Source organism: Sorghum bicolor, chromosome 3 (genome assembly GCF_000003195.3).
Source record: "Sorghum bicolor cultivar BTx623 chromosome 3, Sorghum_bicolor_NCBIv3, whole genome shotgun sequence".
Classification (NCBI taxonomy): Eukaryota; Viridiplantae; Streptophyta; class Magnoliopsida; order Poales; family Poaceae; genus Sorghum; species Sorghum bicolor.
In genome coordinates this window covers 60,015,695-60,027,973 of record NC_012872.2, presented here as the reverse complement: position 1 = coordinate 60,027,973, position 12,279 = coordinate 60,015,695, and the positions used below count along the sequence as shown (strand labels likewise).

The 12,279-nt window shown below is 40.5% G+C and overlaps 1 protein-coding gene and 1 long non-coding RNA gene across 2 annotated transcripts; one reads left to right on the top strand and one right to left on the bottom strand.

Moving 5' to 3' along the window:
• Positions 778–4,227, top strand: LOC8068038. The gene is made up of 5 exons (XM_002458293.2): positions 778–973; positions 2,224–2,284; positions 2,369–2,487; positions 3,210–3,259; positions 3,885–4,227. Exons 1-5 carry the CDS (start codon positions 803–805, stop codon positions 3,925–3,927), a joined length of 444 nt encoding a protein of 147 aa, XP_002458338.1. The 5' UTR covers positions 778–802; the 3' UTR covers positions 3,928–4,227.
• LOC110433376 lies at positions 4,800–6,225 on the bottom strand. Its single transcript, XR_002450783.1, has 2 exons — positions 6,037–6,225; positions 4,800–5,038 (listed from the first exon to the last, which is right to left on the bottom strand). It is a non-coding gene; the product is annotated as an uncharacterized LOC110433376 (long non-coding RNA).

The following is a 12,279-nucleotide window of genomic DNA, read 5'->3' as shown; positions in this document are numbered from 1 at the left end:
TTTTTTCATCATATCAAATCTTTAGACATATGTATAGAGTATGAAATATAGACGAAAATAAAAACTAATTGCATAATTTTATCAGAATTTATGAGACGAATTTTTTGAGCCTAGTTAGTCCATGGTTGGACAATAATTATCACAAACAAACGAAAGTACTACAGTGTCCCGAAATTTTTTCCTTCACCAACTGGCCCTGTTTAGTTCCTCACCCAAAAATTTTTCGTCCATCCCATCGAATCTTTGGACACATGCATGGAACATTAAATGTACATAAAAAAATAAACTAATTACACAGTTTGGTTGAAAAACGTGAGACGAATCTTTTAAGCCTAGTGACTCCATGATTAGCCTTAAGTGCTACAGTAACTCACATGTGCTAATGATAGATTAATTATGCTTAATAGATTTGTCTTGTAGTTTCCTGATGAGCTATGTAATTTGTTTTTTTATTAGTTTCTAAAAACCCCTCCCGACATCCTTTCGACACATTTAATATGACACTAAAAAATTTTCATCTCCGATCTAAACATGGCCTAAACACGGCCCTGGTCGAAGATTCATTGTGCAACGCTCTACGCCACTACTGTTTCGTGTCGTGCAGTGCAGAAGAATGACTCTTTTCTTACTGATGAAGCCAACAATTTTATAAAAAGAAACAAAAAAAGAAAAAAAAATAGTTTTATGGATAGGATTCCTAACGGGCCTGGTCGCACCAGTTTTTTCGGCCTTGGGCCATGGCTCAACCCAACAACAGGCCACTAAGCCCAACCCACCTGCTCCCTCTCGGGCTTTCTCGGCCATGGAGGCCGCAAGCAATCAGGAGCCGGGGAGATGCGGAGGCGCTGGCGCCGGCGCCGGCGACGACGATGACGAGGCGAAGAGGAAGGAGGCGGCGCTTGCATCAAGCAGGCTCCTCGACCCGTGGTTCAAGCCCTCCAAACTATCCCAGGACCGGCTCGACAAGTTTAAGGTGCCCTTCTGGTTCTGGCTTCTGGTGCTGCATTTCTCGAAACGGTCGATAGTGATCTTTTGCTGCTCGTGATCCACATATGGGGATGGCTGTTCTAGATTTTAATCTTTGTAAAGTCGGAGGATGTCAGCAGGCTGAGCTCGTTAGGTCGGGGTAAATTGGTCCCGCTACTTAATTTTCGACGCATATATGAACACGTTGGAGATGTGTAGAGTTGCTGGTCGATGATATGTTTGTGTTGCAATTGTTCAATAATTCACTAAACTCTACTTCAGTGAAATAATCGGTTTTGTACCATAGGCAATCAGGCATGAATCTGTTGCCTGGTTATGCTGTGTGTATGCTGTTATGGTCTGCTAGTAATTGGGAAGTGTACCCTACTGTGCATGTTTGCTTGACGGAGAATTAGATCCAATTCTTACGATTTGGTACAGATTTGAAGTGAGTCCCGAAAATTCTGCTCCAAAACAGTAACCTGGTGTTTTGTAATTTATGGAAACCCAGATGATTTAACAGTTAAGGTTGGGGCCTGGGGGGTTTTTATTTTTATTTTTCGGGTTGTCAAGCAAATTCTGATTCTGCAGCCAATGGAGCAAAAGTTTGAGCTGTCATATTTTTATAACTTCAAAGTGTCTTGAAGAGTTCAGATACAGCAACATAGGAATGAAATGATTACATTCTTTAAGGAACCTAGGATAGTTAATTTTATTTAATTCGAAGTTCCTTTGTAGAGAGAAAGAAGGGCTGATACCAGCTATATATATATACATAAAAGCACATTGAATCTATCAAATCAAAGAAGACACCCAACTGAGAAAAATGTAACAGTAGCTCAGCTCTTCTAGACTTCTTTTCTTTTCAAGCCTTTTAGAAGTGTTGAAAGGAAATCCTATCACATACCTCTGGGTTTGTACATGGAAGATAGATTGTAATCCTTATCTCGTCCAGGCTAGGGACCTAGATTGGATGTGATAAACGTTCCATGGTTCGCTTTTTGACCTATTTTACCTGTCAAACCACAAGTCTTCAGCCCATTGATATCAGTTCAGTTTCGTGAGAACTCTCAAATCTGTAAGTACAATTTGTGGATCTTTAGAACCTCAGCCTGAACGAAATGACAAATCTTTACACATATAATATGTGTTTTTCCTATGACATTATGTTTTCCTTCATAATATCCATTTTTTATAAGTTGATTATTTATTCTGAATTTACTAGGTTACAAGTACTTAATTTGTCATGTGATGCAGGAATTACACAAGAAACGGTTACAGATAACTGAAAAGCCAAAGTATAAAAGAAAACCAAAAGGTACCTGTCTCTCCTGCATGTCCTCTTGTTTAGCCGTGCTAGTTTTCTACTCACCATCACCAATTAGTGTTTCTAATTCTTTAGGAACCACTGGGAGAAGTATCAAAGTCACCAGCGAATATAAATTCACTGATAAGGATGCATCTGCTGATAGTTCTCCAAGAGATGTACATCATATGTCATCAGTTACAGGAATCCAAGGGGTATGGCTTGTTATACTGAATGCTGGGTACTATTTTTGACTTACATTCTGTAAGCAATGCTTTTGCTTGAATATTTTGACAACAATAAATAAACAGCCAAAAAAAAGCGACTACAATAATGATGATCTCTATTACTATAGCATTCATCATTCCCAGTAATCTTCAGATTGGTCTTAGGTATTGGAAGTTGTTCCAAGTAAGTCAACAAACTGCTTTATTGGAAGTTCTAGCCATTTTTGTGACAAAGCACAAACTATTAGTATAGTATATTTCACAAGTATCACATGCTGATAGTTACCCCTTTAATGGCAGTCGAGCAATGGTAAAGTAACTTAGTGGTTTAGTTTAGTTTTTAGGTAGAAGCACAAGATGCAAAAAGTCTAACAACGTCATAATGCCATGAAGTAATTTTTCAATGATTACATAGAATTGCATAGAGATATTCTTTTGTTATGCTGTTTTTTCCCCAGTGCTCTATGACTGTCTGACACTCAGATATTCATAAACTTGATATGACAAATCGATAACATTTTCCTGTGTTGACTTTGATATCCAATTGAGTAGATTTGGTTGCCTTTAAGTGGTAAGCCAAGTCAACTTCGCATCCTCAAAGATATTAATTTGACCACAGTTCAGATATCATTATGAACAATCATCTTATCTAACCATACCTTACAGTTGTGATTTCATTCAATAATCGTGATGGTTTTCCCGCGTTACAGGATCCTGCATCAGACCTGTCCTCGAGGAACAAAAGGAAGCTACATTGGGGGTATTTTTTTCATTATTGTATCTTGCTTCTGCACTCTTATGTTATTCTTAACTTGTTCAGCACGGTCTTAACTCCACTGCTTCACCTTTCATTATTCAAAGGATTTGTTTGAATTGAACAATTCCCTTTAGGAACACAATCCTTTTATATTTTTCAAAAGGTTTGATAGCATTGGTCCACGTTTCATTGTTATTAAAAAAAGAAACACAGCTTGACTTGTCAACCTCGATATGTGGGGCCGTGGGGGCAAACTAAGACACAAAGGTTTCTTGCTGTGATTTGGTGATAGATATAATCTATCTGTGTTGGTAACTTTAAGATTTCTATCAACTTTGTCTGCTGAGCATGACTGCATGAGGTCTCTCAGCCATCAAGAAATTTATGCGATTTGAACCATGAGAAAGTAAAGTTTAAAGCAGAATTATCTTGCTTCTGATGACCACGAGAAAGTAAAGTTCAAAGCAGAATTTTCTTGCTTCTGATCAGATGTGTGGTGATGACAGTCGAGCATCGTGTGACATTATTGTGACCACATTTCAGAAATGCTGAAGTGATAGTTTGTTTACCACTTTCACTTCCTGTGAAAAAACGCCGATGGTAATCTCATGTGTCCCATCTATTTCAGGCTTGATATTAAAGAACGATGGGAAAGGAAGGCAAATATGTAGAAATCTGAAGATCCAACAACAAAAAGCATATCCACACCGCACTTGATTGAAAACTTGAAAGCAGGAGGACAAAAGAAAGTGGCAGGCCTTTTCCACGGATCATCAGGTTGCTGGTAGGTTCGTGTTTCTGTCAGCAGGCAGAACACTGGAGCGTGAACAGGAGTCCCAGAACTGAGCAGCAAGTTAGTATATGATTTTCAGTGTTTTGTCTGATATTTTCTCCAGATGTTTGGTTGGACTTTGTTGTATTATCTGATCCAAACTTGCAATTGCGATGATAATTTGTTTACCGGTTCCGCTTGCTGTGTGTTGTTTGTTTGTTTTTGGTGAATAAAAAGCACTGATGGTGCGACAGAGGCCCACGTGTTGGGTCCAGGCTCGGCAACCTTTTGCAAGGCCTAGCAGGCCCGCGTTGATGTTGCCCTTTTTCCCTTGGAGTAACTATTTATGTTTATGATCAGGGCGGAGCCAATTATGATCACAGATATTGTCGTATATACAAATATTATTTCTCATATACTTCTTACAACTTGCTGGTGCAGCTTGTTTACAAAAAAAAATGAAGCAGGTGAAGGCAAAAAGTTCAATAAGTTATGATGGTCGGCATACAGATCGCCGCCAGGATTTGTCCCATTTCTAATCCCTTGACCTTGAGCGCCTTCGGCGTGTCCATTTGGGATTTTTTTGGCGATGGTTTCCGTTCGTACTATGATATCCGGTCAACTATATTACTCTTTCCGTTTTAAATTATAATCAACTTTGACTCTTTTGGTTCATCTTTATGTCTAGATGCATAGTAAAATAGATGTATCATAAAAATCAAAGTGATTTATAATTTGGAATGGAGGGAGTATATATATGTACGAGTTGCATCTGCAAACTTGCAGCAAAATAATGGCGTAATTTAGTGTCATATCTATACAAAAGTAAAAAGATTTGATTTAAAACGCTGCACGTTTGATAAAAGAATGAAGTATATACTACGTGTAACGTGCCTTAAGCGAGCGGAAGTATGCAGGGAACGTTGAGCCGGAGCAAACCGATGGATGGCAAGAGGTCAAAAGCTGTCATCATCACTCATCAGAAACTGTGAGGTCGCCGCCGGCCGCCGCTGATACCATTTTCAGTTTCATCAGCAACAAAAAAATATGACAAACTACCCAAAGGTTAGAGAGCAAAAAGGAGAAACGAATTTTATTTGTGCTACTACGAATAGCTTGTCGAGAGACCAAGATACATACAGGGAAGGGAAGTGGTAAAGAAAGGGGGGGAAATGGCATGCATGGCACCGTTGGGCTGGTCACGTTGGCCGTGTGTAGTGTAGATGTAGCATAGCCGTGACATCTTCTGCTGTCCAATCTCGTGACGATGCACGTACGTAGATGTAAGTTACTGACCCTTTCAGCTCTTTCGTATGGGCTTGTTTACTTCTAAAAAAATTTACAAAATAGAAATAGTAGCACTTTCGTTTGTATTTGACAAATATTGTCTAATCATGAACTAACTAGGCTCAAAAGATTTTTCTTACAAATTACAGATAAACTGTGTAATTAGTTATTTGTTTTATCTATATTTAGTGTTCCATGCATGTGCTACATGATTTGATATGATAGAGAATTTGAAAAATTTTGCAAAATATTTTGTAAACTAAACAAGGCCCTACATGCATGCCTTTGTCTGTGGTCCGCTCTCATGACGGTCTATTTCCGTATAGTCTGAAATGTGAGCATCAGCTACCTACACGGCTGATCGCAAGACCCAGGTTTGGTGGTAGTACACGTATACGTGAGTACGTCGCCGGCTACAAGTCGGCACTGCACGACGTGTGCAGTTGCAGGCAATGCGCAGGCAAGCCGGCCGAGAGGCCGATCGCGTGGACCGCCCGGGGCGGTGACTGACGGCCGGGTTAGAGCAATGACACCGTATGAAATCAAGGAAACCAGGGCCTCAGACTAATCGGTTTAAACCGACCTTTATCGGTTTAGCAGAACTTCGGTCGTTTTGGAATGGATCACAACCGATCGGTTGCAGAGACAAATAGAAACAGGCGATTTTGGTTTCGGTTTCATCGGTTCTGTGTTGGGTTTCAACCGAGATTTGCATATGTACCTTTGTGGATTTCGTCGCCGGCGTGTTCGGTTTCAATCGAGATTTGCGCGCATGTGTACTACCTATGTAGATCTCGTCGCCGGCCGGGGCTTACCCCCTTGCGCACCGCGCCTGCAGCTCGGCCCCTGCACATGCGCTTTCCCCCGGCCGCAGGCAGCCGCTCAAATCTCGTCCTCCATGCGCGGCGACGACGCCCCCCGCTCACCTGCGCCGTCGTGCAGACGCGCGCGGTAGAGCAGTTGGTTATATTTTTTTACCGGTTAGCATATCGTTTTGTTTAGAGAGTGGTTAGCCTGTACTAGCATCTGAATGGCTGGCAGATTCGACAGATAGACTCAAGCGAACAGGCTCTAAACTAATTATAGCGGATGAGAAGGACATATCAGAAACTCCTATATATGACCGGCCACATGTGGTAGTGTGGTACTTAATATATGGTACTTGAATGGTACGTGGTGATATTGTTTGGTTATTTTAGCAAGAGAAAGAAAATGGTCCAGAGCCAATGGACCTTGTTAACTATAAGAGCAGGCTCTTCGCTCCTGCAAAGTACAATCAGCTATGAGTGGCAATCTAAAAAAAAGAGAGTGGCCAGAGAGTTTAGACGTGGACAAAAAAGATATGGAAGTGGTGATGTTAGCATAACCAAGATGCATGATGAGATAAGAAAACTACTTATATTAATACAAATTGATTACTAAGTTTCATCATGGTCGATTCTCTATGGGCCTAGATCGCATAACATAAGCACATTAGTCCTAAACAAAGGCTTGTGCACCGAACAATCTGATGGACTCTGGTGGTACAATAAGCAGTTGTTTTAAAATGAAAATATATTTCCCAAACTTTTAAATAGAGGAGTGATATCATCATCTGACACGATATAAAAATACATGTCATCTTCAGAATTTACTAACAAGGACATAACTCATTCGGATACAAGCATTGGAGACGAAAAGGACCAGCGTGAACGTCCAAGTCACAACAGAGGTCTAGTCCAGCTCAAGTAGGAGTCCATCTCGGGTTCTAGAACAGTCTTGGCTAAAAACGGTGCCCAAGATGTATATAGACTCCTTTTTTGACGTTCTACCTACGCTTGGAAAGATGATTTGATAACCCTTTTAGTGGCACTGGTCCCACCTCAAAATTCTACCGGAGTCAATGGGAATCGTCGAAATAAATTTATGTCCAAAATCTATCAAGTTGCTACAACGCCCATCTTTTAGTTTGTTGCATTGTGTATTGTCCTATATTCTTAGTTCCCATTAGGTGGTGTGTCCAGGGTACATATACCCCTAAGAATGTATTAGTTCGTGGCTACTGCTTTGTTAGGTTTGGGTTTTAATTTGTTGAGTTTCAGTTTTCTCGTGAAACATATATTATTCATAGCACTCGTAACGTAGAGTTTGGTTGTTGTGAATCAGGCCTGAGCTCTTGTTTTTCATTGCATGTGTCAGTTAGTCTTTTGATTAAACACATGATCAAACCTCTATAATGCTATAAGCTACATCTCTTTTTGCAATATTAGATTGTGTTATTCATGTTCATGTTGTGTCCTCAATTCGTTTGTAGGAAAAGCCTTGTAGACGAGGACAATCGTGTTGTATGTGCTTAATAACTAAAAAAATTATGGTGTAGCAGTTACAGATGACAACTAGAAGGGGACAGGTTGAGTGTCTCATGGGTTTCAACCCTGGCGGAGCGGTGTAGATTTTACCTAACAGATTTAAAGGTTCGAGGACCCGAATCGAGTTGGGTTCGGGCCCTGTCCCCGATCCCTAAAACCATGCTTTATATCTTAAAATTTAGACCAAATCATAGCCTAGGCCATATACACAAACAAATCATTTTTTCCAGTGATGTTTTAGTGAGCACATGAGATTTAGTTCAATTGTTTTAGAGAGCAATTTTTTTAGAATGTTAGTGTCAGGGTCGTGGTCGGGGTGGTCACTGGCGGCGTGGTGAGGGGTGGCGGCACAGGGGCAGCGGCGCAGGAGGAGAGAGAGGGGCGGCGACAGGGAGAGAGAGACAGAAGAGCTTTCGTCTGTTTATTTCTTGATTGATGTGGTTACATGTCCCTTATTTTTATGTTCCTATTGGATTTGGCTTACAAGCAAAATAAGAAGATCCTTAGCGAACATGGATTCTTTTTTTCCATCAATCAACTTTTCTAACCCATTTCCAAAACTAACTAAAAAAATGTATGATAAATGAAGATGATATGGAAGGAAACGGTAGCGACAGTGGTGGTTGCACTGCTCTTCCTCCTTGGGCGTGCGCCTTGCCCTACGACAGGCCGCCAGCATCTCCCTCGGCGGCCTCAGGGGTGTTGGCGTCCCCTTTGTGGGCTCTTTTTGATCTGCTCTTGTCGATGACGGTTCCAAACTGTGTTAGGCGTATGACAGCTAGATTTGTTTTTATGTTATTTTAAACAAATCATAGCCTAGGCGTAAGATGTCTCCTCTCTCCTTAAGAATCGATAACCTTTTCCTCACTGATTGGAGCTATATTTGATCACCTAGACCTCTGCGATCTTCCTGGGTGTCTCTCATGCAGCCGCCACGTCCTCCAGCACCCGCATGCCTGCATGACATAGCACATGGACAGAGGCATCGACGGTGTCTGTAGCTGGAGCACCCTTCTCTAATTTGGTCAAGCCGTTTCTAGCCGAACGGTGTGTGTTGGAGCCGAACAGATCGTACCAGGACACGCATGGTTGGATCCTTCTGGTTCTGGGTGAACGCGTGGAAACAATCCCGCTGCATCCTGTTTCCACGTAATTTTTTCCCGACCTCAGCTCGTAGCTAACTGGAATTCCCCACCCACCGCTGATCCACGCGTCCACCATCGACATCAGCTTTGGATCGGTTCTCCAGCCGTTGCGACACCCAGCCCACCAGGTACACAGGTTTGAGCGAGGCCATGCGCATTTCTATGGGGAAACCAACGGGCCGCCGAGACTCAAGAACTTAACCATCGGCCATGGTTGCGCGCGAAGCGAGAAAGAGGAGTGGAGGAGGATGAAAGGAGCGACAGCGCAGGAATCCATTTTTGTATTTTTAGGGCTTGTTTAGGTGCGAAATTTTTTTTGATTTCATTACTGTAACATTTTCGTTTGCTTGTGGTAAATATTATTTAATCATGGACTAACTAGGGTCAGACAAACTGTATAATTAGTTTTTATTTTATCTATATTTAATATTTCATGCATGTAGCGCAAGATTCGATGTGACGGGGAATCTTGAAATTTTTTTGGTTTTTAGGGTGAACTAAACAAGGCCTTAGTCGTGAATCTTGTTTACTTGGGCTTCTATTTCAACTTCAAAAATTGCTAGGAACGTGAATTTCCAAACCATTGATGCATCCAGACAGGTTAAGGAATGAGATTCGAATTATTTGATCCAAATAGACCTGAACGGACATTGTAAGCAATTCCTACCTAATATTAGGGACGCCCTTATATACACATTTTAGAGCATATCCAAGATATCTTTATATTTTGTTCCTAAAATATGTTTTTTGTCAATTCCTAAATTAGTATGAGGAGAAAAAAAGTCATCTCCAAGAGTTTCCTATATTTCTATCATAAAAAAATTTCTCGGCACTTTTTCTTATAACCTAGTTTTATGTTTTGTATCAGAAACCCTAAATTTGTTTCCATACGCGTTTAATTCCTTCCAATTGCCAAACTATTAGAGAGAATTTTTCTTTATTTTGCCAGAAAATTAAGGATGATAAAGCTGAAACGTAAACTATTGGAGATACTCTTATATACATATTTTAAAAATAGTCGCTAAAACTTAATATTAATATTACTAGAGAAGTTAATAGCTATCTCATCCTTGCCGAGCTTGTTCCAATGGTCAATTTTAAACTTGTTGCCGCCAAGCCTTTAGGAAGAATCAATGTTTGCCTCCATGTGTCAGACTCAGAACCTAATCAGACAATTGGGAAAAAGAAAGCTACCGTACTACTCCTCGATTGGTCGCCGGGGACTTGGGTGGTTGGAACTTGGAACTCACCGGTGAAGCAGTCCATTTATCGATATAGGTCGCGGTCGAGGACCCCGGTTCGGGTCCACCGCTCCCGTCCGGTAGGCTGTGAGCCTGTGACTGGACCCTGGGCCCCGAGGGGCGTGTGGTCCGAACCGCCGGCTCGTGATCTGCCCGTGCCGGGCCCGTCTGGCCACGTGCCTGCCCCCGCCAGGCCTCGGTGCAGCTCCCGTTTCCTCGGGGCGGAGGCGATATTGCCACGCACCGGCACGGAATTGTACACGCGGAAAGCGCTTTGCGTCTTCGGGGGGCGATGATGTGGCTTTGGCAGCCGCCATTGTGTTTAGACTTGAGAAATGGTCATAAGCTTAGCGCTTTCCTAGGCACTAGATCTTGCTAATGAATACTCAAAATAATGCATCTTCCTTCTATGATCTGTTTTTTTTTCTAAACTTACCTATAAGGCCTGAAGCGAAATTCTCTTACTTGTATGGCCTTCCGTCTGTTTCTAGCACTTAACAATACTAAATCAAAGGTAAAATGACCATTTTACTCCTAGTAGAAAAAATAAAATACAAAGTTTAGTTTGCCTTTTTTAGATTTAGAGTAATATCAGAACATTATGCGGCGTTGCCAACTTGCCATGCTTGAAATGTTCTGGTATTACTCTATGTCGGTTTCATAGTTAGACTAATTGTAGACCAACTTAAAGCCCAATAATAGTTGGGTTTTTGTTTTCTGACTTGTTTCTTGTTTTTCTGATCTTCTTTTCTTTATTTATTTTTCTATATTATCTCTTATTTTTTATATTTATTTAGACCCGGTATTCTCTTTGCATCCTATATAACTTTCTAGAGTCTCCCAGTCATGGAGTATGTAACTTTTTATTTTCCTATACCCTAGTAACTTTCTTAATTTTGTATCGCTAGAAGTTCAAACTTGTACCAATCGATAAGCTTTTAGACTTTTGTATCGTTAGAAGTCCAAATGAAATTGGTTGCAGATAGATTTGTCAGATGAAATTATGATAACCTCGTGATGATGTGGTGCATTTTGTTACGGTGACGCAGTTCCAATCAAGAAAGATTACACAAATAAAGTCATACATATAATTATGTGGATATTTCAGCATTTTAGTGATCCATCTAGAAGTCTAGAACTAGAACCAAACATATGCCTGCAACTGCATGGTCCTGATCTTACGTGATGTATATCTGTCGATTCTGTCAGTCATTCAGTAGTATTTTTTTCTCACAATAAATCAGCGAACAGTACTTTCAGCCATACCAAACAACGCAAGTCGCATCTCATCGCTTGACAACAACATGTTCAGTCGCTCACCAAACGAACGGTGCCACTACGCTATCATCAAGGAGCTTGCTTCTAACAAAAAAAATCTCTTTCTTAAAACATGCATTAGCAAAAACAACTAGCGAGAACTAGCCTACCAAAATATCCTCCCAAAAGGTGTTTAAGTGCAAGTTGATGATCCAAACAAATTAGTTTAAATCTCCAAAGAAGGACATTACATGTTGGTCGAGCCAATTGGAAGTTGCCAAAAAAGAAATGTTGGTTGTTGCAAGTATTTGTGGGCAAGCAATTTGTGCATCTAACATTAACAGATGTAAAGTAATGTACCTGTGGTCTGTTCTAAACTTCTAATAAGGTTCCAAAAAGTATCTAAAAAATTTCTAAGATTCCTGATCACATCGAATCTTAGGCACTGGAGCAATAAATATAAATAAAAAATAACTAATTAGATAGTTTATCTATAATTTATTAAATAAATTTTTAAGCCTAGTTAGTCCATAATTGAATAATAATGGTCAAATACAAATAAAAGTGTTGCAGTGCTTGAAACCAAAAAAAAAATTCATCATCTAAACTAGGCCTAATATAGGCCCTGTTTGGATCTCCTTGCTAAATTTTAGCTAACTAAATTTTAGTCACTTTAGTAGCTAAAGTTCCAAACACATTGACTAAAAAGAGCTAAAATAGTTTAGTTCTATTAGTTATACAAGAGTAACTAAAATAATTTTAGTTAGCTAAAATTTAAACCAAATAGGCCCACTCTATGCAGCTCAAGGACAGCAAAAAGTCACTATTTTGTCCGCGAGTTTTTGGTGTGGCGATACCCCGTCTGTTTGTCAGCTAGCAATGGCATGAGTCACCATGAAACAGACCGCCCTAATCGACCATTTTCTTTTAAGACACGCCCGCACGCATGTACGCGACAAAATGACGCTGGGAC

Excerpts from the sequence above, each read along its gene's own strand:
- LOC8068038 (XM_002458293.2), top strand. The coding sequence starts at position 803 with ATGGAGGCCGCAAGCAATCAGGAGCCGGGGAGATGCGGAGGCGCTGGC. Across the intron at positions 974-2,223 it reads ACCGGCTCGACAAGTTTAAG|GAATTACACAAGAAACGGTT; the intron begins GTGCCCTTCTGG and ends CATGTGATGCAG. Across the intron at positions 2,488-3,209 it reads CAGTTACAGGAATCCAAGGG|GATCCTGCATCAGACCTGTC; the intron begins GTATGGCTTGTT and ends CCCGCGTTACAG.